A 21,294-nucleotide genomic window follows, 5' to 3' on the forward strand; every position below is an offset into this window, starting at 1 on the left:
CTCAAGTGAGTGTGATTTTATGTAAACCTTGCATGGAATGGATGTCTCCATTAATTAGCTTATTTAAAACAACAAACAAACAAGCAAAAAACCACCCAAACAACCAAACATTGGGAGTCTGGTCTGACTCACAAAGGGACAGGGGAGGCATATTTCGTGCATCTGAAGGGAAATAAAACCCCCATGTCACAGAGTGAAGTTGGCACAAGTTTATGAATGGGCTGCACTGGGTTGGGTGGTTCCCAGAAAAATCTCACAAATGACACAGGGATATTCTTGTTTGGTGGCCAGTCTGACGTGGTGCATCTTGGCACATTTTAGAAACTGGAGGCTGTGGTGGGGCAGGTGGGAGGAGAGAGAGACCAGTCTAAGGGCAGGGTGGCTACAGGCTTCTGGGGTTCAGAGAGCATCCTTTGTACCTGGAGCTCTAACAAGCAGGGAACACATCGATTTTGGGAGGATCCATGAGGACCAGAGGAGTGAAAACCGGGGGAGCTGTGTTTCCAGCATGAGAGTCCTCTGACGAACGTTCCAGGTGACTACTAGCTCAGAAGCCAAGGCTGCTTTTTCAGGCTGGTCTCATGTTTAAACTGGGATATTCATCTTTACAAGCAGGAAAGAGCTCTCTTGGACACAAAAGTTTGGCTGAGAGAAAAAGTCTACAACCTGTGGCTCTGGATTAAAGGGCTGGGCCTCTGGGGGCATCTTCCAGGCTGCAAAAAGGGCCAGGCTGCTGGAAGGGCACTTGAAACAAATAAAACAGTGACTCCCAAACTCACCCATATGTCACGTTCTTCCAGAAAAATACCCTCTGTAATTAGTTACAAGCTGTAGAGAATGAAATCCAATTTACCTGTCAAAGAGAAAGACCAAATTCGCCCCCAACCCAGATTGCTGGGAGCGAGTGTGGCCCCTTCTTTCCCCCGGCCCCACCTTTCCCCCCCACCTCCTAGATTTGAGAAGACTGAAAAACATAAAATAGCAAAGTTGGGAAAATCCTTTAAAGACACACAGTGTTCCAAGCACAATCAGACCACTAATTACTGTTAAGCCCAAGCCCTTTTTTTTGTGTTCTGAGGGGGGCTTCAGTGTGTAGAGACCACTTGGGTCTTTTCATGAGTTGGGGCTAACCCCTGAATAGCAGGGGTTTTTTTCTTCTCCTTTTCAACATTTGCTTACTGCCTGCCTTCTTCGCCTTCATCTTCATCTTTATCATCATCTTTTTCACCCCCTTTCCTTCTTTTTCTTTCCTCCTGTTTTTTTTTTTTCTTTCTCCGTTTTTCCTTTTTGCTTTTCTGATAGCATTTTTCTTCTGGCGTTGTGTTTTAAGTCTCTAAATGAAACTTGACTGCCCCCACGGCCGGCTGGAGAAGCACAAAGGCCGCCCATTCCACTGGCTACAGTAACGCCATTGTGTGTCCTAACAATGCACTAATTGGCGGTGACAATTGTGGGGATGGGGAGGAAGAGGGGGGCCGCTCTTTTCCAATCAGCCGGCCACTGAAATAAAGGGACGGGAGGAGGACGGGAGGCCCAGGTTTCTGATGGAGAGGGGGAAGAGACCCACAGAGGGGGCGCAGTGCTGGCGTTTGTGCTGGGCCTTCTCAATTAAAAATAAAAACAAAGGAGAAAAGAATTATTTTGGAAAAAAAAAAAGTACAGACTATGCCGCAAACAACTTCAGGGTCCTTGACCCGCTTCAGGGGGATAGGGGATGGAAGGGAGCCAAGGTGAGGCATGGTGAGCGTCATGCAAAAGCACCCTTTGGGAAGGGAAACTTGAATCAGTCCAGTCGACCTGCACATCCAACATTTCTGTGTTTCTGCAAACTGATGCAAAAGTGGGGGAGTTTGGTGAGAAAACGTTTTGAGAGGAATACCGGACAGGATAGTTGAGAGGCAAGTGCTGAGGCTGGTGAGTAGTGAAGTCCTCGATTCAACCACATTTCTCAAGAAGGGAAGCCAGAGAGGGAGAAGGAGGCTCCCATTTATTGGATGGTGGTAGATTTGTTGTTGTTTAGTCAGTCAGTCGTGTCCGACTCTGTTGTGACCCCATGGACTATAGCCCGCCAGGCTCCTCTGTCCATGGGATCTCCCAGGCAAGAATATTGGAGTGGGTTACTGTTTCCTTCTCCAGGGGAACCTTCCTGACCCAGGATTGAACCTGAGTCTCCTGCATTGCAGGCAGATTCTTTACCACTGGGCCACCTGGATAAGATGTTCATAAACTCCAGGAGCTACAGAAGGTGATTCTGACTTTTAAAATGGTCGGGAAGGGGGAGCTGGGCAAAATGGTAAACAAGAACAGAATGATAACCAAATAGTATTGTTGAGCCCACAGAGCAGCTGTGAGATGCCCCCCGAATCTCAGAACCCCAGCCCCTGGAGCCAGTAAGAGCCTCAGAACCACTGGGTTCCAGTTCACAGCCTGGCTTTACACAGAATGAGCTGCCTTCCTAGACCAGCCTCAAAGGGACCCACTCCCAGAAACTTTCCTGGCCTGGTGGTGTGGACCCACGTGCTGTCCACGCTCTTCCCTTATACCCTGGATGCCTCTCCTCTCTTTCTGTGTGTCAGGTCCAGTGCTAAATGCCCCGTCTGCATTGTTTCACTGAAATCTCACCACAGCCCCATAACCTGATGACTATTATTATCCCCAGAGAGAAGGAGATAATGACTTGCCCGAGGTCACCAAGCATCATAGCTGAGGAGCCAGGAATCTAACAGTTGCAATAACAGCACTGGTGAACACTGCCCTCTTGGCTTCAGGGAGCACCTCTCTCCATTCACTGTATGTACATTTTGGGTTGGGGGTGGGGAGGCAGGGAGGCTGTGCTCCAGCAACTCCAGCATCTAACAGAACACTTGACATATGGGAGGCCTCCAAAAGGTTTGTTGACCAAAGAGGGCAGCAGGGAGGGCTCTAGGACTGGCAGAGATTCTTTGTGTCCTTGTGGGTCTCAGACTTCAGGCTACATCAGGATCCCCTGTGGGGGAACTTGTTAAAATACAGGTCTCCCCTCCTGTCCCCATGTACCCCAGTCATGAGTGAACTGAGAATGTGCACTTCTAATACATCCCCAGCTGATGCTGTGAAGCTGGTCTGGGGACCACAGTTTGAGAAGGGCTGCTCTAGTTCTGGCATAATGTTCACATTGCATCAGGGATTCCATTCCTGCCATTATCTCTGGTTTTGTTATTGTTGTGGTTGTTTTTGTGGTCTGAGATCAGAAGTTTTATTAAGGCGAAATTAAGGGTGAAAAGTTTTGACCATCGTTGTTGTTGTTGTTCAGTCATTAAGTTGTGTCTGGCTCTTTGTGACCCCATGGTCTGCAGCATATCTGGCTTCCGTGTCCTTCATCATCTCCTGAAGTTTGCTCAAATTCATGCTCATTGAGTCGATGATGCCGTCCAACCATCTCATCCTCTGTTGTCCCCTTCTCCTCCTGCCTTCAATCTTTACCAGCATCAGGGTCTTTTCCAAAGACTCAGCTCTTTGCATCAGGTGGCCAAAGTATTGCAGCCTCACCTTCAGTTCTTCCAATGAATATTTAGGGTTGATTTCTTTTAGGATTGATTGGTTTGATCTTGCAGTCCAAGGGACTCTCAAGAGCCTTCCCCAGCACCACAGTTCAAAAGCATCAATTCTTTGGTGCTCAGCCTTCATTATGGTCCAATTCTCACACCCATACATGACCACTGGAAAAACCATAGCTTTGACTATATGGACCTTTGTTGGCAAAGGGATGCCTGTGCTTTTTAATATGCTGTCTAGGTTTGTCATAGCTTTGACCATAATGAGAAATAATCTTAGATTCTTTCCTACTTTAAAAAAGTCTTAATCAAACAGTGATTTATATCTGATTTAAAAAATAAGATGATCAGTGATATGCTCAACTAAGAACACTGCAAACAATGACGTGCTTTAGAACATAGCTAAATAGAGTCTTTTATTTGGGAAGACTGTCTTGGAGAGTTCTTTTCTCATCAATTTTTGTGCCTCTTAATTTTATGTCATGAATATTGTATACTTCAAAGTGAAATTCTCCCCCAGTGGAAGAATTGAATAAAGAGGATTTTAATTCTAAAGTCCTTTCGGTGAGGGCATCTCAGCAGATGGGTAAGAAGTTGAGGAACCCCAACCCTGGGGACCTCCAACATGTTGGCTCAGGAGCTAGTGCCTTAGGTCCCAACATGGTGCCAGGGAACAGACAGGACCCTCTGCACTGGGGGAAACTGCCTCCCTGCAAATAAAGGGTTCCAAGTCCACTCAGTTCTCTAGGAACCAACCCTGTTTCTTGAGCTAGGCCTTTCAATTCAGGTATTCAGCATCCATTGGTAAGTCACTATCGTCATGTTGGGGGTGCAGCAGACTCCTGAAATGCCCTCTTTTCTCAATTAAAGGCAACTTTTCCTCCAGCTTTGGTGCAGCTTTCTGAATGGAGAGGTCAAGGATGATGCAGCCTGGCAGTGCTCACTCTTGTGTGTTCTTGTCTGCTGGCTGCATGGGCTGGCATGAATAGGGCAGGGTGTACTGTCCTCCAAAGATACTGGGACCCCTGCTCCCTAAAGAAGGAGAAAGGGAAGCTGGAATGGAATCATAGCTCTTTACAGTGTGTCAAGCCTTCAGGAGGAGCACCTTATTTTGTAAAATCTTTACTGTCAGAACCAACAAAACAAAACAAGGTATTTGGGGGATCATGAGATAAATTTGATGTGGGATTGAGCAGCAGATGATAACAAGAAATTATCACTACTTTTGTTCAGTGTGTAATGGCATTGTGACTCTGTAGAAGAAAAATAAACATGTTTTGTAGATGTGTGGTAAAGCACATCAGCATGAAATATCATTATGTCTGAGATGGTCTCTGATATTTTCTCAAAAAAATAAGAAAAACAAGAGTAGGTGAAACAAACAAGGCAAACATCGAATAATTTTTATTTTAAAAAAAGTTTATTTTTACCTCCAAATATCCCCATGGTGGGCTGCAAATGAACTGACTATTGGGGTTCCAGGGGGACAGGTTTGGGGCTGATTTGGGCAGAGCTAGTTCCCAGGACTTACTGGTTGTTGGACCACATGCTGATTTTGATATACGTTTGCCACAAGTACTGGCACTTGGCAAACTCCATCAGTCAGTGCCAGGCCTCTGCTGTCCCTCTTCCCCTTGCTGTGGAACTGAACTTGGATAAGCAAGAGGAATTTCCTGAGATGTCTATCATTAGACATCTCCTCTGGGCACTGGGGCTGCAGTGGCTGCTTCCTTGGTGGCCTTAACTCCTGGGTAGCAGTGAGAAAGCCATCTGGGGAGCTTGACCCAGTTTAGAATTCACATTCACTTCCCTGCCTGTGCAATTGGAATTTATTTCCTCTGCAAAAGGCTTGAATCTCAGAGCGAAATACCTCCAGCTGGGCTTGAGTATGCGTGCAGTGATCCTAATGGAGAAAGATTCTGGTTTATTTTCCTAACAGCGTGCACCTTGCGGTCTCCTTGGAACCCGGCATTATTAAGAGTGTGCCATCACAATACAGCACGGAAGCTAAGGCAATTTGGATGTCCTTGGGCCCCAAATTAATATGTGCTTTGTATAGTCTTGTAATCTGGAAGGCAATTTTCCATAACACAGTGAGAGATGTTCCTTTTATACATTTGAGATAATTTAGCTCAATGTTCATTTGAAAAAATGATGGTGCTAATAGCGGCTCTTCAGCTTCAGAACAACAAACCGTCCTGGGAGAGCACAGAAGCCATGGAAAGTGATTCTCATATCAGGCTGTCTGGAAGGGATTGGATAAAAGCTGGAGGAATTTCCCCCAGACCAACAGCTGCCTGAGATTGTATGGCAGGATCTGAAATACTGTATGAACCCATGAACTTGAACTGATTGGCTTAAAACCAATAGCTCTTAATGGAGGAATATGAGATAGAGCGGGGGGCGAGGGGGTTATTATGAATCTCCTGATTGTCCAGGTAAATTGTAAGTCATCGCACATAAATCAGAATCTCTGTATGCTCCGCTGTGGGAACAGTTTGCTCTTCCTGCTGGACCTTTCTGTCCAAGCTATGAAGGAATAGATGCGAACAAGGGAGGATAAATGAATCTGCTGTGTGGGTTTTGCCTTGGGCTTCCTGAGTATTATATACCAGGGGCCATTGTTCTCTTGGGGAAGGAATCCTCTACTCTAATCAGAATCCAAATACAGTAATAAAAATCCACTTTAAACCCCCCCACCCCTGCACCCCTACAACCTGGCCCCACTCATCAATAATGTAATTTCTAAGGATGCTGCTTTAGAACAAGTCCCAAGTTCATTTCTACTTGCATCCTTGCCTTTTGGAAACACTGTCTTTCTACAGTGATTCTCAATAAAGTCTTTGCTGTGGAGGTGCCCCCTCTGGTAAGCACTGTGGGAATGGAGCAGATCACATCGTTCATAAGACTGAACCATTTGTACAAGTGCTCCATCAATGAGGAGTATTTGTCATCATCAAAGTTACTGACTTCACAAAAGGAGGAGAGGGGAAGAACTAAGTTTCCATTCACCTGCAACTGGTAGGAGAGCTTGAAGGTGGTCAGTTCAATAGATGCCGGGATTCAGAATGATTGTGGTTTAATTAAAGTCTATAGTTTTTCCACGAAGCGAAGGCAAATCTCGACACGGCTCAGGTTTTTCCGAACCTCCGAGGCCTTTCTAGGCAAGAAGCACCTAGTGATTTTCCATTTAAACAACACTGTCTGGAGTGATAAGTTTCATGTTTGTCGGCTGGGCCTGGCCTGGCAGCAGACTGTCACATGCATACATTTGAGGCCAACTGCAGCATAATGAGGAGGAATGAAAAAATGAAAGGAAGGGCACAGGACTTAGTCACCTGTGGCCATGACTTCTACTCACCCGGCTGTCTGGCAATGGTATATACTGGATAAATAGACACTAACCACACCCCGGAAGAAAATTAAGAGAGTATAAAGTTCAGGTTTTATGAAAACAATGGCAATCTATGAGCAGCAGGTTCCAAAGAACTGTACCTGTTTGGTGTCTGTTGGGAGGAAGGGAGACAACAGCTGTGAGCTGGAGGGCAACTAAGACGGCTCAGTCCCTCTACATACCTTTGACATCTTTCCCACTGTGGACTACCAGTATCCCAAGCACTTGGCTCTTTCAGGGAAACTTGTTTCATTCAGTCTGCTGCTGCTGCTGCTATGTCGCTTCAGTCGTGTCCACCTCTGTGCAACCTCATAGACGGCAGTCCACCAGGCTCCCCCGTCCCTGGGATTCTCCAGGCAAGAACACTGGAGTGGGTTGCCATTTCCTTCTCCAATGCGTGAAAGTGAAAAGTGAAAGTGAAGTTGCTCAGTCATATCTGACTCTTAGCGACCCCATGGACTGCAGCCCACCAGGCTCCTCCGTCCATGGGGCAGGCAAGAGTACTGGCGTGGGGTGCCATTGCCTTCTCCGTTCATTCAGTCTAGTGGGTTTTAACTTTCAGGATGCACAGGGCTCACCCAGGGAACTTTCAAAAAAATACAAATACTCAGGCCCCATCCAGAAAGATTTGGATTCAGTTGTCTGCAATGGGATCCTGAGTTTTGCTTGTATTTTTGTGTTACTCCTGAGGGAACCACCGATTAAAAGTCATCATCTAGTGGCTTCATCAAAGGACAGGACTGGAAATGATTCAGGGAGATTCCGATCACATCTCCTGAGGGTGGGGAGAGAGGAACAGAATGGTGTCTCTCTTCACCCTTTGGAAATGACTTGTGATAATGTGAAAACTTCTGCAGTTATCCAGTCACTCAGGTTTGCTGCCACTGGGGGAAGGCTAACCCGTCCTGTAAATCACAGGAATCGGGGCTCTGGCTGCGCTGTGTCTAGTTTGGTTCAGTGAAACATTAACTTGTTTCTTTTTATTGTGGATTGTGGCAGGTTGCTTGTGAAGATGAGGTCCAGTTGTTCCTTGGACGGAATGGGCATGAGCCCCAGTCACTTTCCTGGGGGTGGAGGAGGGGCACCTGGGCATGAACTTCTTTAGGTGTGTCCTAGAGAGAGAGGCTCAGAGTCCACCTGTGGTAAATGTTTAACCAGAAGCACCTTTTCTGGTCTCTTCAATGTCTTTGAGTAGGTGAATTTCCATGGTGCTTTTGAAAGGTTCCGAGTGGACAGTTGTGCCCATGGTCTTTTTTGTGGCCGTGAGGGCCAGCCCTGGGGAAGGTCATGCAGATAGTTTTCATCACCTCTCAGCTCCCAGAGGGCTGCTATCCTCACAGAGACAAGTCCCCTCTACTTTCACTCTTTGCTCCCAAAGTATGGTCTTCATGATCTTCAGGAATGACCAGTGGCCTTGCCTACTGGCCTACCATCTGGCACTTGCTCCCCTAATTTGGAGAGTACAGTGGTGATGAAAGCTTGGGGGAAAGCTGGGATAGATGCTCCATGTGGGAGCTGGGGTGGGTTTGTCTCAGATCAGAAAGAAATCATGGTCTGTTTTGGCCAATGAGGCCTAGACCACCACATTTGCAATTTTTTCAAAGTTTCACTATATTTTTCATAAGCATAGGAAGGGCTGATGAGAATATTGAGGTTGAAGAAATCAGGAAAAAAATGAAGTCTATAAGATTAAGAGCTATTTTATATATCTATATATCTGAATCATTTTGTTGTATACCTGAAACTGACATTGTGAACCAACTACAGTTAAAAAAAAAAAAAAGTAAAAATCTTAAGAACTATTTTAAGGTCCCAATAGCTCACTTTCAATAAAGTTTAAATCTTGACTTTGAATTAACATCCAGCGCTCATCTTGGGCTTTCACCACCCCCGCAAAAACAGCATTTGAATGGAGTTGTTATGAGAGGAGAAAGTACTTTCTGCATTGTTTATTGAGAGAGAGATAACTTTATACATCAGGAACTGGTGCACTTAAATTATATGACAGATGACTGTAAAAACTAGGGGTCTTGTCCACAACACAGTTTCTTTTTTTTTATTATTACAGTTATTGATATTTTAAAAAATGATGTAAACAAAACTATGGATAACTTATGCCCAAACAAAAGGCAATAAAATCCAGAAAACAGAAATAATACACATATAAGTTACAGTAGATATTACAAATAGCTCAACACAGAGTGACAGAGTAATAGCCCAAGCCCCAAGTTTTAGACAGTTCTGTACAGCATGAACAGAAATAAGGGAAAATGACATCTATCTGACCCAGGAGCGTTAAGAATAAGTTGTGCAAAGACTTCCGCACCCCACGTTCGATGCTCTTCATTTCCAACCTACACACTTCCTCTCTTTTTACTGTTCTCTAAAGATAGATTTTTTTTTCTTGAATGTTCTAGGATAGGCTGTTCACAATAGGATCCTGAAAGGTGACCAAAATCAGAACCTAAGCCTCTGGTGGTGAAAGCCTAATGTAATAGCTTGGTGGACTGCCCACACCATGTAGAAATGCCTTCACCACAATCCATCCAAGAGGCCTCTCACTTCCCACTTGGAAGACAGGTGGCAAAATAAAAGAAACCCTTTATACAGTAAAGGAAAAGGAAATCCTTGTGTTTGGGTAATTTTTTTCACCTGAAAAAGGCTAAGTTCACTGACTTTACAATTGGAATCTGAATAACCAGTTTAATTTCTCTACCCATTGGCCTTGGTGACATCATGACATTCCCCTGAGTTTGGTTCATGAAAAGCAAGCAAGCAAACAAAAGGAGTAATTTGAGAAACAGCATAAACAGTCAAAACATTATGTGGTTGTATCTTTTGTGTTTCCTTGTTGTGTCAATGGTGCCAAGGAGTGTTTCCACTAGTCTGCTCTGACAATGTGCTTCCAACAGGAACCCTTGTACTCATGAGGTTAAGGCACCAGGTTAAATGAAGGTGAAAGGTCTGACATGTGCATGGACTATGTGGGCTCCAAGCGTGCCTGTGTCGAGAGCAGCCAGCAGGGAAGAAGCAAGGTGATCTGTGTTGAGGCAAAGGACCCTGCAGGCTTCAAGTGGGTCTGCTAGTCTAGACTAGAAGCACGAGGCAGTACTATAAGGCACTCCTAAGGGGAAAAAGACATGAATATGATGGTCAGTGTGAGGAGCCACAAGCCCTAGAGGTCCACCAGCCAGTTTACCAGGCCTGAATCTGGGCTCAGCACTGCGGCAAGGAAGGTCAAGGGAAGGGAAGAGAGGCTGGTCTGCAGCTCAGCGGCCTAGGAGGGTATCTTATCGTGTTGAGTTTCCATAAGCGCCTGAATCTTCTACCTGGGTAACAACTGGCTTCACTGCAGACCTTCCTAACAAGATGGCATCTCTCTCTACAGGGAAAATCCTAACAAAACAGCAGCTGTCTTTTCACTCGGGGTTAACAGTGCCTTCCATCACCTTGGAGGCCACTGCAGGAGGAAAGGGCTCTATGCATGAGCCCTTGGAGCCCATTTAAATTAAAAGCCCCGACGACTGTGGGTGTTCTTGAGACGGTGTTCCACACTTTTCTTTTGACTTTTGTCAGTGACTTTTGACAATGGCTTGGGGTACTGGTACTTCACTGTTGAAACACTGTCCCCCATGGTAGAAATCACATTTCTCTGTTTAGATGAGCTGAGCAGGGCTTGTTCACCTGTCACTGGGTTCAAGTAGTGAAGCAGGGCAGTGAGTTCTACTAAACTGAGGATTGGAAGAACGGTGCAGAGGACACAACATTCGGAGCTGTTGTTAATGCCCAGGTGTTGGCAAGGACCGGGGAAAGGAAAACAGAGTGGTTCCAGCGACTCATTTCAGGCCAACGAGGGCACGTTCGCTTCTTTCAGATTTGCCCCAACTCTCTACTTCTCTCACATTGTCTTAGAGGAAGAAAAGTAGTGAGACAGGAACCTCAAGCCATAAGGGGGTTGGGGGAACTGCACTTACCTCTCTTTACTGGGAGAAGTAAAAAAAATAAAAAATAAAATCACCTTGTGTTGACTCCAGGCGGTATTAGAATCAGGAGCTGAAGACTTACTTCACAGTCTAGTTACTTCAGTCAAGAGCAGCCGGTCAGTGGAGGTGAGGAACACCGCCCCCACACAGCAACAGCAGCATTGGCTTAACCCTAAATTAGGAGCCGAGTGTATCTTGGCTTCCTCAGATCATGCTTCTGTTTGCAGAAAATGCTCAGTGTGGCCTCACGCAAGTCCTTCCCTGATGCAATGATTTACGTGTGGCCCTTCCTGGCTCATGGGTAGAGACAAAGACACAGGTTTGGAAGTCATGCCTTTTCGAGAAGGCACGGGAAGAAACTATCCAGTGTGGGTGTGCAGTGTGTACAGATGCACAGACAAAAACAGAGGCTGGACTCCACGCAAGGGGACTCACTGCAGCTTAGCAAAGGTGGCCGACAGCAGCCACACTGCTGTGAACAGCTCGGCTCTCCGCGCAGCCGGAAGGAAGCCAGGCACAGTCCCTCAGTGGGGGTCTGAAGGACACCACTGGGTTGGCTGGAAACCACAAATCCCAAGTCCTAGCGATATTCCCTTCTTGGTGGAGGCCTAGTCTGGAAGAATCCAAAAGTGATTGCCTTCTCAGCTCATCAAATATTAAAGCTCCTAGAGAGATTACTCTTAAGCACAATGATCATGAAGATGACCATAACACAGTCCCCTGAAAGGCAGTGAGGCAAAGGGGGAAGACGGGAGTTTTATGTGGCTTCACATACAGAGCTTTCAACTTGGAGAAAGAGCCACCCTGGAAAGAACATGACTCCCATCCCAGTTGACTGCTTTTTAAGTACTTTGCGGCCTTCCTGCTGCGGTGCAAACTGAGGTCTATTTTAAGAACTGGCTTTTTTACTGCAGGGTGAGATGCCAGCATTTCACCAGGCTTGGACTGTCCCACAATCGAGTTTCTGGCACGGCGAGGAGGGATTTCCTCAAGTGATACACCAGGGAAGGGGCCTTTCAAGAGAAAAGAGTTTCCCTGAAGTTGGCTGCCAGCTCTAGGAGATTAATGGGCCATTTTCTCCTGGGCTTTATGTACGAGATATTTAATATGGGATGAAAAATGGACCATGAGGGAAAGCAGGTATTAGCGTAGGTCTTAAGGAGGTGGTAATCCACAGATTTGCTTTCGTTTCGACAGTTTCTAAGTAGTGGAACAATTACCTACAGTGCACCAAGTAATTTGTTAGGGTCGAAAACAGTAAGGGCGTTCAGGTGTGCGCTAAGGTATCCTGGGTTGAAAACAGCAACTTTGAATTTTTGTGGCAGACCCAAATGCTAAGCCAGCTCTGCCCTGTCTGTTCATGTTTGGGGGTTGGTGGCTGAGTGTGTCATGTAGGCCTGCGGCTGGCACTGGCCAGGCTTTCGGGGTTCCACAAAGAGGAGGGAAACGGGCCGCTGGGGAGTGCTTCCAGCTCTGGTAGCTGATGCTGATAGCACATTTATCATTTTTTTTTCCCCTCTGGAAAATAAGCAACAATGTGGGTGGGAAGTTCTCCTCAGAGGTTCACAGGGATTGCCACTATTCTGCTGGACCTCGAAACAACCCTGGTAGAAGCCAAGGCCTTGGGAGCACAGACCCAGAGTATCAAGCCGACTCTCGGTGGTTCTGACCCTGGGGCCTGTGAGACAGGACAGGAAATTCTGTACACGCAGCCAGTGTGCTAGAAGGGGAGGAGATGGCCCCGTACTCTGGGTCTCCAATTGCAGTGTGCTAGGGATGGCCTTGCTGACAGCTGGAGTCACAGATACATTAATTACGGCAAAGGCAGAAGTAAGCTACAGTGACAGGGAGCTGGGGGCGGAGGGAGAAGGCACTTCGCCATCGGAGCACATCTGTTTTATAATAAGCATGTCTGTAATTCTCTTGTGAAAGATCACGTTTTGCTATCTTCTCTGAGGCTGGAATATATAAATACTGTATTTCACGAAGGGGAAGAGGAAAGGGGAGATGATCAAATTTGTTTGCCTGTTTGCCAAGCGCTTGTTTGAGATTTTCCACCCTTTTTCTTTTGTGTGTAACAGTTTCTATAGAGTGGGGTGGGGCGGGGAGAGGGAGTCAACTTGTTTTTCTAAAAGTAAAAGTCACCGTAAGGCGTCTCATGAATGGGGCCCCGGCCTTTTAATAAGTTTCCATGCCTTGGCTACAGCTACTGTATAATCAGAAGATAAATGCATGAGTTGTGCTGAGCTATTAACATTGAAATGTGTGGTCTGGGGCCAAAGGAATGGGTGTGGGTTGAGAGGTGAAATGCTCACACCCAACAGTCTGCACAGAAGTGAGTCTGAAATGTCACATCTCCAAACGAACAGAAGCATCGTGAGCTGGGATCAGAGGGAGCCTGGTGTGGGGAAAGGAGCAGTGAAGTTAAACGCCCCATGGGCTGTGCGAACACTGGTTCTCTAGGTCCTGCTAGGAGTGTAGCTACTAAACCATGGAGGCTCTGAAGGCATCTGCTCTGAGGAACGGTAAGAATCTTCTCATATAACCTACTGAGAATTGCTTAAATATAAGCTTATTTTTTGGTTCTGGAAAGAGTTAAGGTGGAAGGAATGGGAGCCATGCTTTCTGGTGCCAAGCTATCTGCCATTTTAGTCACCGTGGCCACTGTGCTAAGAGGAAGCTGCAGAGGAAGAATAACCCCCCTGGCCAAGTGCCTGAGCAACTCATTCTTATTCCTTATTAGCTTAGCACTTTGCATCTCACTTCATGGTGGCAATGATGCATGTGTGTGTGTATATATATATATATTTAAATAAGATTAGATTTAATTCCTTAATTATATTTGTCAGTTTGGTATTTTCTTCATAGTCTAAAGTTGGTACTGTGAAGTTCCAAGGTGCTCTGATTTTTCAAAACAATTAGGAAAGTATGAAAGCAGACGTGGTGACATTGACAAATGAAAGGTCAGAGTGAAAGGGCAATGAAGAACAATAAAAATAAATAAAGTGTAATGAATAGGTGGGAACTGCCCACACAGGATTCTGTGAAAAGAAAACTGCAGATCCTCTCTTGGAATGTGTGTACTCTACACCCGACCTCCTGGTCCACAAACTGATATATTTAACAATCCGAAGTAATTTCCTCCAGCCAGCACCATTGGAAAAAAAAAAAAAAATCATCCTGTCACCCATGGAACTCCTGGAAGACTGCTCTTCAGAGCCATGTTTCCAGCCTGGCAAAGACGGTCACGTCTCTGGGTGGGTGTTGGGATTCGTACCAGCAAACAGACAGACAACATGTAGGTTACTGAGGTCTCTTGTCAGGAAAAATGCTTTCTGAGATTAACTTTAGAACAATTTATCTAGCTCTCCTGATAAATTAGGGACACACACTTTCTGTCAGAGGGAGCTCACACTCCTGATTTCCAAGCTGTTTAACTCAGCTTAGGGGATCCCAGCCTTTGCGATGACACAGAGGTGAGAGCCGGGACATTGGCTCCTGGAAGGATCCAGGAGTCACTGCTGTGTTTTGAAGCTTTTCTTATGAAACTTGATGATGGGTGCTTGCCTCAGTTACCTCATCCTCTGTGAAGGCTAAAAATAAATAACACAAAAATAACTCAAAGCACTCTTCTGGAGAAAATGCTTTCTCCTAGGTCCTCTGTAATAAATGGCTCCTGAGAGCCCCACAATGTCTGAACTATAAAGCCTTGTGTGTAAACCACGTTTGGCTTGGGGGCAAAGCAGCTGAAATTCATGGCTAGGTGTAATCCCGCTATTGGTTAACTTCTTGAGCCACAAAGCTCCATGGACCTTTAAGACAACGACTTATACTAAACATACGTACAGGACATATAGGTATGTATGCATATACATTTATAAATATATATATCTAGCTGAGGATGAGACGTTAACTTCTCCCAGAGGGGTCTAACTGTCTAGTTTGGAAGCCACTGGGGCTGATAGATGGTTGAGAGGTCACCGCCCGGCCTTGGACTCCTGCTGAGTCAGGTGTTCTGGTAGGACAGCTCAAACATGTTGCAAGCCTCCTCCAGGCTCTCGTCCATGTTCAACCTCCGCCAGAAAGACTTCTGCTTCATCTGCAGCTCTCGGCGGACACATCGCGGGCAGGGGACAGACTTCTCTTTGCATTCAGCGTGGAAAACGGCTCCACAGCTTTCACACCTGCAATAACCAACCACAGAGATGATGAGTAAGGTTGAAGTGAGCAGGGCAGGAGGCTGGAAGTCCAGACCTCTGCACAGCTCAGGTCACAGCCTTTTATTCCTGACCCCTCGAAGAGACGTGACTCATAGAAGTGGGTTCTTTCCTTTCCCAAAAGACACAAGGTTGAATTTCATTTGAAAAACATGTGTCTTTTTTTGTTTTTTGTTTGTTTCTGATTAGAACTAGCTGGGGACAGGCTTATGTTTTCTGGGTGGAGGGTAGTCAGCAGTCAGTTAGCAATTTTGTGATCATGGTTAAAATGGACAGAGCTCTGGAAGCTCCATGTGTTAGCTCGACTGAGAAAGAAAAGGGGGTAGTGACTCTAGGGTGAAGTGACAGAAAATAAGAGTGGAGTGCCCTGCCAACTGAAAACACTCCCAACACCAGTGACAGCCCCTGTGCCATAGCGGTGAAAATGTGCTTCCGCTAACAAGAGCCAAGCGGTTCCCTGTCACTCCCTACCTTTATTTGACACTTTGGAAAGTGTCAAAATGGCATATTTTCAATTTCTGAATGATAGACTGTGGTCTGTTGCTCTTTTGAGTTTTGTTTTCTTAAATTAGAAACTCCCTCAAACCTCTCTATATCTAGCTTCATAACACACGTGGGAACAGTAAAGCATGAGAGAGTTGGGGAGAGATCTTGTTTTTTAAGAAAAACAAAAAACACACAAATGCTGTAATTTATAGAGAGGAGACATTCCAGGTGGATGATGTTGTTTGGCTTGGTGGAAGCCTGTAGGAGTCTAAATGGCTTGTTTTTACTGCAAAGCCTTTAATAATGAGTAACTGACAAGCTTCCCTAGTGGCTTAGATGGTAAAGAATCTGCCTGCAATGCAGCAGACCTGGGTGCAACCCCTGGGTCAGGAAGACCCCCTGGAGGAGGGCATGGCTACCCACTCCAGTATTCTTGCCTGGAGAATTCCATGGACAGAGGAGCCTGGCGGGCTACAGTCCATGAGGTTGCAAAGAGTCAGACATGACTGAGTAACACTTTTCTCACTTTTAATTGACAAGCACAACTATAGCTGCTCCATTGGGTGGCTTGCCAGTGAGGATTAAGTTCTCATCCTTCCTCACGTGAGTGACAACCGACTAGGACCTCATCCCAGGAGCCCAGGGAACTGGGCCTGTGTGATTTTGCTCCGCTGGCAGTGTGCATGCAGGTTCAATGATGGCTGTGAAGGAGCCAGTCCTCAGGGCTCAGCCTTATGCCTCCTACTTTTCTTTGAGTTTCAGACCTGGGTGTGGGATGGTCTCTGGAGAGCCACTCCGTGGCCTGCTATTGGCTCAGGATTCAGAAAGTTTGGTCAAAGGAGGATCTTCCCACCCACGCTGGTACCCAGGAGAGAAGGCAGGGACTTAGAGGGACAGGCACTAGTGTGTGGGCAGGGGCTGTATCTACCAGCTTCAATCTGTATCTATCTTAGATCCGATAAATCTGTATCTATCTGTATCTACAGATTAAAAGACAGAAGCTTCACTGTACCCAGTAGTCTCTACCTCCAGCTCAGCTGCTGCTGCTAAGTCGCTTCAGTCATGTCTGACTCTGTGCGACCCCACAGACGGCAGCCCACCAGGCTCCCCCGTCCCTGGGATTCTCCAGGCAAGAACATTTGTCTAAATACTGCACAGCAGTGGTTAGTAGAGCAGGCAGGGTGAGATGGCCTAATGCCAATCTATATTCAAATCACATTCTGCCTATAGGACTGCCATGGATGGAACTGTGTGCCCCCCAAATCCCTATGCTGATGCCTCAGGCTCCAATGTATCTATATTTGGAGATGGGGTCCTCAGGAAGTAATTTAGGTTCACGGGAATCATAAAGATACGTCCTGATCTGATATGATTTGTGTCTTCATAAGAAGAGAACTAAAGAGGAACTAAAAGAGCCTCTTGATGACGGTGAACGGTGAGAGTGAAAGAGCCAGGTTAAGACTAAATATTAAAAAAACTAAGATCATGGCATTCGGCCCCATTACTTCATGGCAAATAGAGGGGGAAATGGTGGAAGTAGTGACAGATTTCCTCTTCTTGGGCTCTAAAATCACTGCGGATGGTGGCTTCAGCCATGAATTGCTTCTTGGCAGGAAAGTGATGACAAACATAGGCAGTGTGCTGAAAAGCAGAGACATTACTCTGCCAACAAAGGTCCATACAGTCAAGGTTATGGTCTTCCCAGTGGTCACATACAGTTGTGAAAGCTAGACTGTAAAGAAGGCAGAATGCCAAAGAATTGATGCCTTTGAACTGTTGTGCTGCAGAAGACTCCTGAAAGTCCCTTGGATAGCAAGGAGATCAAACCAGTCAATCTTAATGGAAATCAACCCTAAATACTCACTGGAAGGACTGATGCTGAAGCTGAAGCTCCAGTATTTTGGTCATCTGATGCGAACAGATGACTCACTGGAAAAGTCCCTGATGCTGGGAAAGATTGAGGGCAGAGGAGAAGAGGCTGTCAGAGGATGAGATGGCTAGATGGCATCACCGATGTGATAAACATGAACTTGGGCAACTCCGGGAGATGGTGAGGGACAGGGAGGACTGGCATGCTGCAGTCCAGGGGGTCACAAAGAGTCAGACATGACTGGGTGACTGAACAGCAACAACAGGAAGGACAAGAGAGAGCCCCTTCTTTGCCCCTGCCTGTACTCGGAGGAGAGGCTAGGTAAGGACCGAGGCAGGAAGGCAGCCGTCTGCAAACCAGGAAGAGAGCGCTGGCCAGAAACCAAGCCCTGCTGAACCCTGACCTGGGACTTCCAGCTGCCAGCACTGTAAGAGATAAATCCAGGCTGTGGTATTCTCTGTGACAGCCAGAGCTGACTAAGACAGTGACCCTGAGGAAGTTACTTCACTTCCCTGAGCTTCAGCTTCCTTATCTGCTAAGCTGGGTTTCCATTAACGTGTACCTCATCTGGTGCTGTGTGGCTCAAATGAGATCACAGATACAGCGTTTGCACGGTTCCTGGCACCTGGTTAACACTTGATCACATAGCTGAGACGGCCTCTTCCAGTGTCAGCAGCTACTTGCTGCCTTCCTGCAAGTCTTCATTTCAGCCTGATTTCACCTATGCCACTGTGGTGACCTGAGGGCACTCAGATCAACCCCATCATTTCAAAGAGAGGAAAACTGAGGTTCTAAGAGGGGTAGTAGTTGTCTCACGAGGACATAGTGAGTAAAAGCCAGAGCAGAGACTAGAACCCAGGACTCCCGGCAGCCCAGCCAAGGCTTGTACCTGAGGCCTGCTTATCTAAGTGAGAGTAGTGCGTGATCACGGAAGGACATGTGGGGCTTCAAGTTAGAATCCTTGTGTCCAAATCTCAAATCTTTCTTTGAGTGACCTTGGGCATGGAATTTATATCCTTGGTACTCACAATGACTTCCTTCCCAGTCAGTGGGGTTTTCAGAGAAAAACGGGTGGATGTACATGGAAGGGCCCGTCAAATAGCAAGTGGTTCCAGGAGCAAGCGAAAGGGTACACCAGCTCCCATGGTGACGCTGGCACCTGCCTTCTTGCCTGGAGCTGCCGGGCTGTCGACATGGTGGGGTCATCCTTACCATCTCTCTGGCCTCAACCCCTCCCTCCTTCCCAGGGAGAGTGCAGGCAGGGAATGAAGGGCAAATACAGGTGTCCTTGTGCGTCTCTTGTCTGGCTGGCATCCCCTCGGTGGCCTTGTCCTCAGTGGGTCACACCTCTGTAACCTCCTACTACTGAAGGGAGACGAATGATAACTTTAATAAATTTCCTCCTTCCTGCCTCCTCTATCCTGCTGAGTTAGTCAGTGACTTACACACCTAGGGATGTTACACTAGGGAATGACTGATAAGGAGACAACCGCTGGGTTCCTTCAGTACCACTCCCTGTCTCTGCTGATACCCCTCTCCCACCCCACTGTGAGTGGAGAGGTTGAGTCTTATCAGATATTTCTGGTGCAACAAACACCCAAGGGGTGGATGGAGGGACCAGGTACACCTGCTCTTTCTAGCCAAAGGTCACTAACTGGAAAATAAAAAAAAGTGTAAGATAAAAAATGAATGATTTCAAAATAGAACCAAGTCCTATTTTTTCTAACAATCTGTAACCCAGCAGGCATCTTTTGACCTGTGTAAGTGGATAGACTTATCAATGACTTTCCCAAATTCAGAGCCTGTACTGTTAAAATTTCCCCCTGATCCTCCCTTTACAGAAAAGGAACAAGGGCAGGAGAAGGAAGGAGGAAGAGAGACTCTCACATAAGAGTTATGAGCTCTGTAGTAAAAATGTAGTGTGCAGGAAAAAATATTTACATTAAAAATGCAATATATAGGTATTCTTTTCTTTGAGAATAGGACTTTACTAAAAAGAACCTTTCACACTAAAAAGATTCACTGACCCCTTAGTTTTTACTGAATTTCCTAACTGTATTAAAAATACAAAATACAATTAAACATAACTTTTAAGGAACACGTCTTTTACATAAGGCAAAGCTACCAACGTATTTGTCTGGGCAGAAAATTGCTACAGATAATGAAAGAGCAGCGTCCCTTTGGCATTCCTCAGTGATACATCCAATGAAAGCCAGCTCCTTCATTTCTGAGTCATCCAGTCCAGCAGTCAGCAGTCTTTGGATTCTGCTGTGGCCCCTGGAGAACAAAGACCATGTGGCCTCCCTTTCCAGGGTCGTGTCATGGAGGATGTGACTGCATAGACATATACTTGGTTATAACCAAGGGCCATGCAATAGATTTTCCTGTTTTTTTCTTGAAAGCATTCACTGCTTCACTTAATCCAGGGATCTCAGCCTTGGCACTACTGATGTTTGGGACTTAGAGTCCTTTGTTGTATGGTGCTATTCTGAGCACTGTGGGCTTCCCAGGTGGCGCTAGTGGTAAAGAATCTGTCTGCCCATTTAGGAGATGCAAGAGACATGGATTCGAACCCTGGGTTGAAAGATCCCCTGGAGAAGCAAATGGCAATCTACTCCAGTATTTTTTTGCCTGGGAAATCCCAGGGACAGAGGAGCTTGGTGGGCTACAGTCCACAGAGTCTCAAAGAGTCAACACGACTGAGCAGAAACACCAGCACCACCTTCTGAGCACTATAGTATGTTTAGTGGTATCCCTGGCCTCTGCCCACCTGATGCTAGTGGCAAACCCTGCTCCTCCCATCAGTGCCTCCAGACACTGCCAAATGTCCCTGGGGTGGGGTGGAGGGCAGGCAGGGGTAGGAAACTTTCTGGGTTGAGAACTGTTGACTCAACCTATCTGGACAAGGTATCACAGAGAGGGTACCCAGGGAGTACATAAATAGCACCCTCTCCAGGTGGAACCTGCAAGTATTCCCTGCGGGCTTACAGTCAAATTAACCAATAAGGTCCAGTGTAGTGTGTTTATTCACGTCATTTTCACAAATACATATTTTAATATATCACTTGATTAAAATAGCTGAAACTCACTTAGCATTAACCGTCCTGTGGTTTCTAAAATTAGTTTAGGCCATCATTTAAGAAGCCTATACCCATGGCACAATTCTGTGCCCATACCCAATACACAATTCTGTGTATTGACTGTGCTGTGCTGTGTGTCACAGTCGTGTCCAACTCTTTGCAACCCCATGCACTGTGCTCCGCCAGGCTCCTCTGTCCATGGCGATTCTCTAGGCAAGAATACTGGAGTGAGTAGCCTGTCCCTTTGCCAGGGGAACTTCCCAACCCAGGAATCGAACTGGGGTCTCCTGTGTTGCAGGCTGATTCTTTACCAGCTGAGCTATCAGGGAAGTCCGTGCATTGACTAGTAACACTCAACTTTCTATCAGCTCACTTTGATTTTTCCATTCTCCCCAAAGGCCATCTTGGTGACTGACCCTGCACCATATTTATCCCCTCTTTGGCCAAGAACTTCCAAGGGATTTCTCTGTGGTGTTCCTTCCTTCTTCGAGCCGTATCTAAGCCATCTAGAGAACCAAAACCAAATACTTTTCTATTTGCCCCATAAAATAAATACCTAATTGTGAAGTAGTTCAGTTTCAGTGACTTCTGCAATGGAAAGGAGACCAGCAAAATAGCAGTGAGGCCACTTACTGCAGAAGGGAGAGCACAATGAGAGACAGTAATCCTGAAATCTTGGCCCTAGCATTACTGGGATCTTGGAGAACTTACTTCATCTCGGAACCTCACTT

General features: G+C 46.3%; 1 protein-coding gene across 5 annotated transcripts in view; it reads right to left on the reverse strand.

Annotated features, from left to right (window-relative positions):
- Nucleotides 1–8,861: 8,861 nt before the first annotated feature.
- The window catches only part of PLEKHM3 (pleckstrin homology domain containing M3), a 214,158-nt gene continuing 201,725 nt past the window's right edge, over nt 8,862–21,294 (reverse strand). For all 5 annotated transcript variants that reach the window (XM_042244111.2, XM_004004870.5, XM_042244110.1 and 2 more), the window contains one exon: nt 8,862–15,094. In XM_042244111.2, coding sequence (XP_042100045.1) covers nt 15,089–15,094 — 6 coding nt within the window. In that variant the 3' untranslated portion in view covers nt 8,862–15,088. The remainder of the gene's footprint in view (nt 15,095–21,294) is intronic.

This window comes from Ovis aries, chromosome 2 (assembly GCF_016772045.2).
Source record: "Ovis aries strain OAR_USU_Benz2616 breed Rambouillet chromosome 2, ARS-UI_Ramb_v3.0, whole genome shotgun sequence".
Lineage (NCBI taxonomy): Eukaryota > Metazoa > Chordata > Mammalia > Artiodactyla > Bovidae > Ovis > Ovis aries.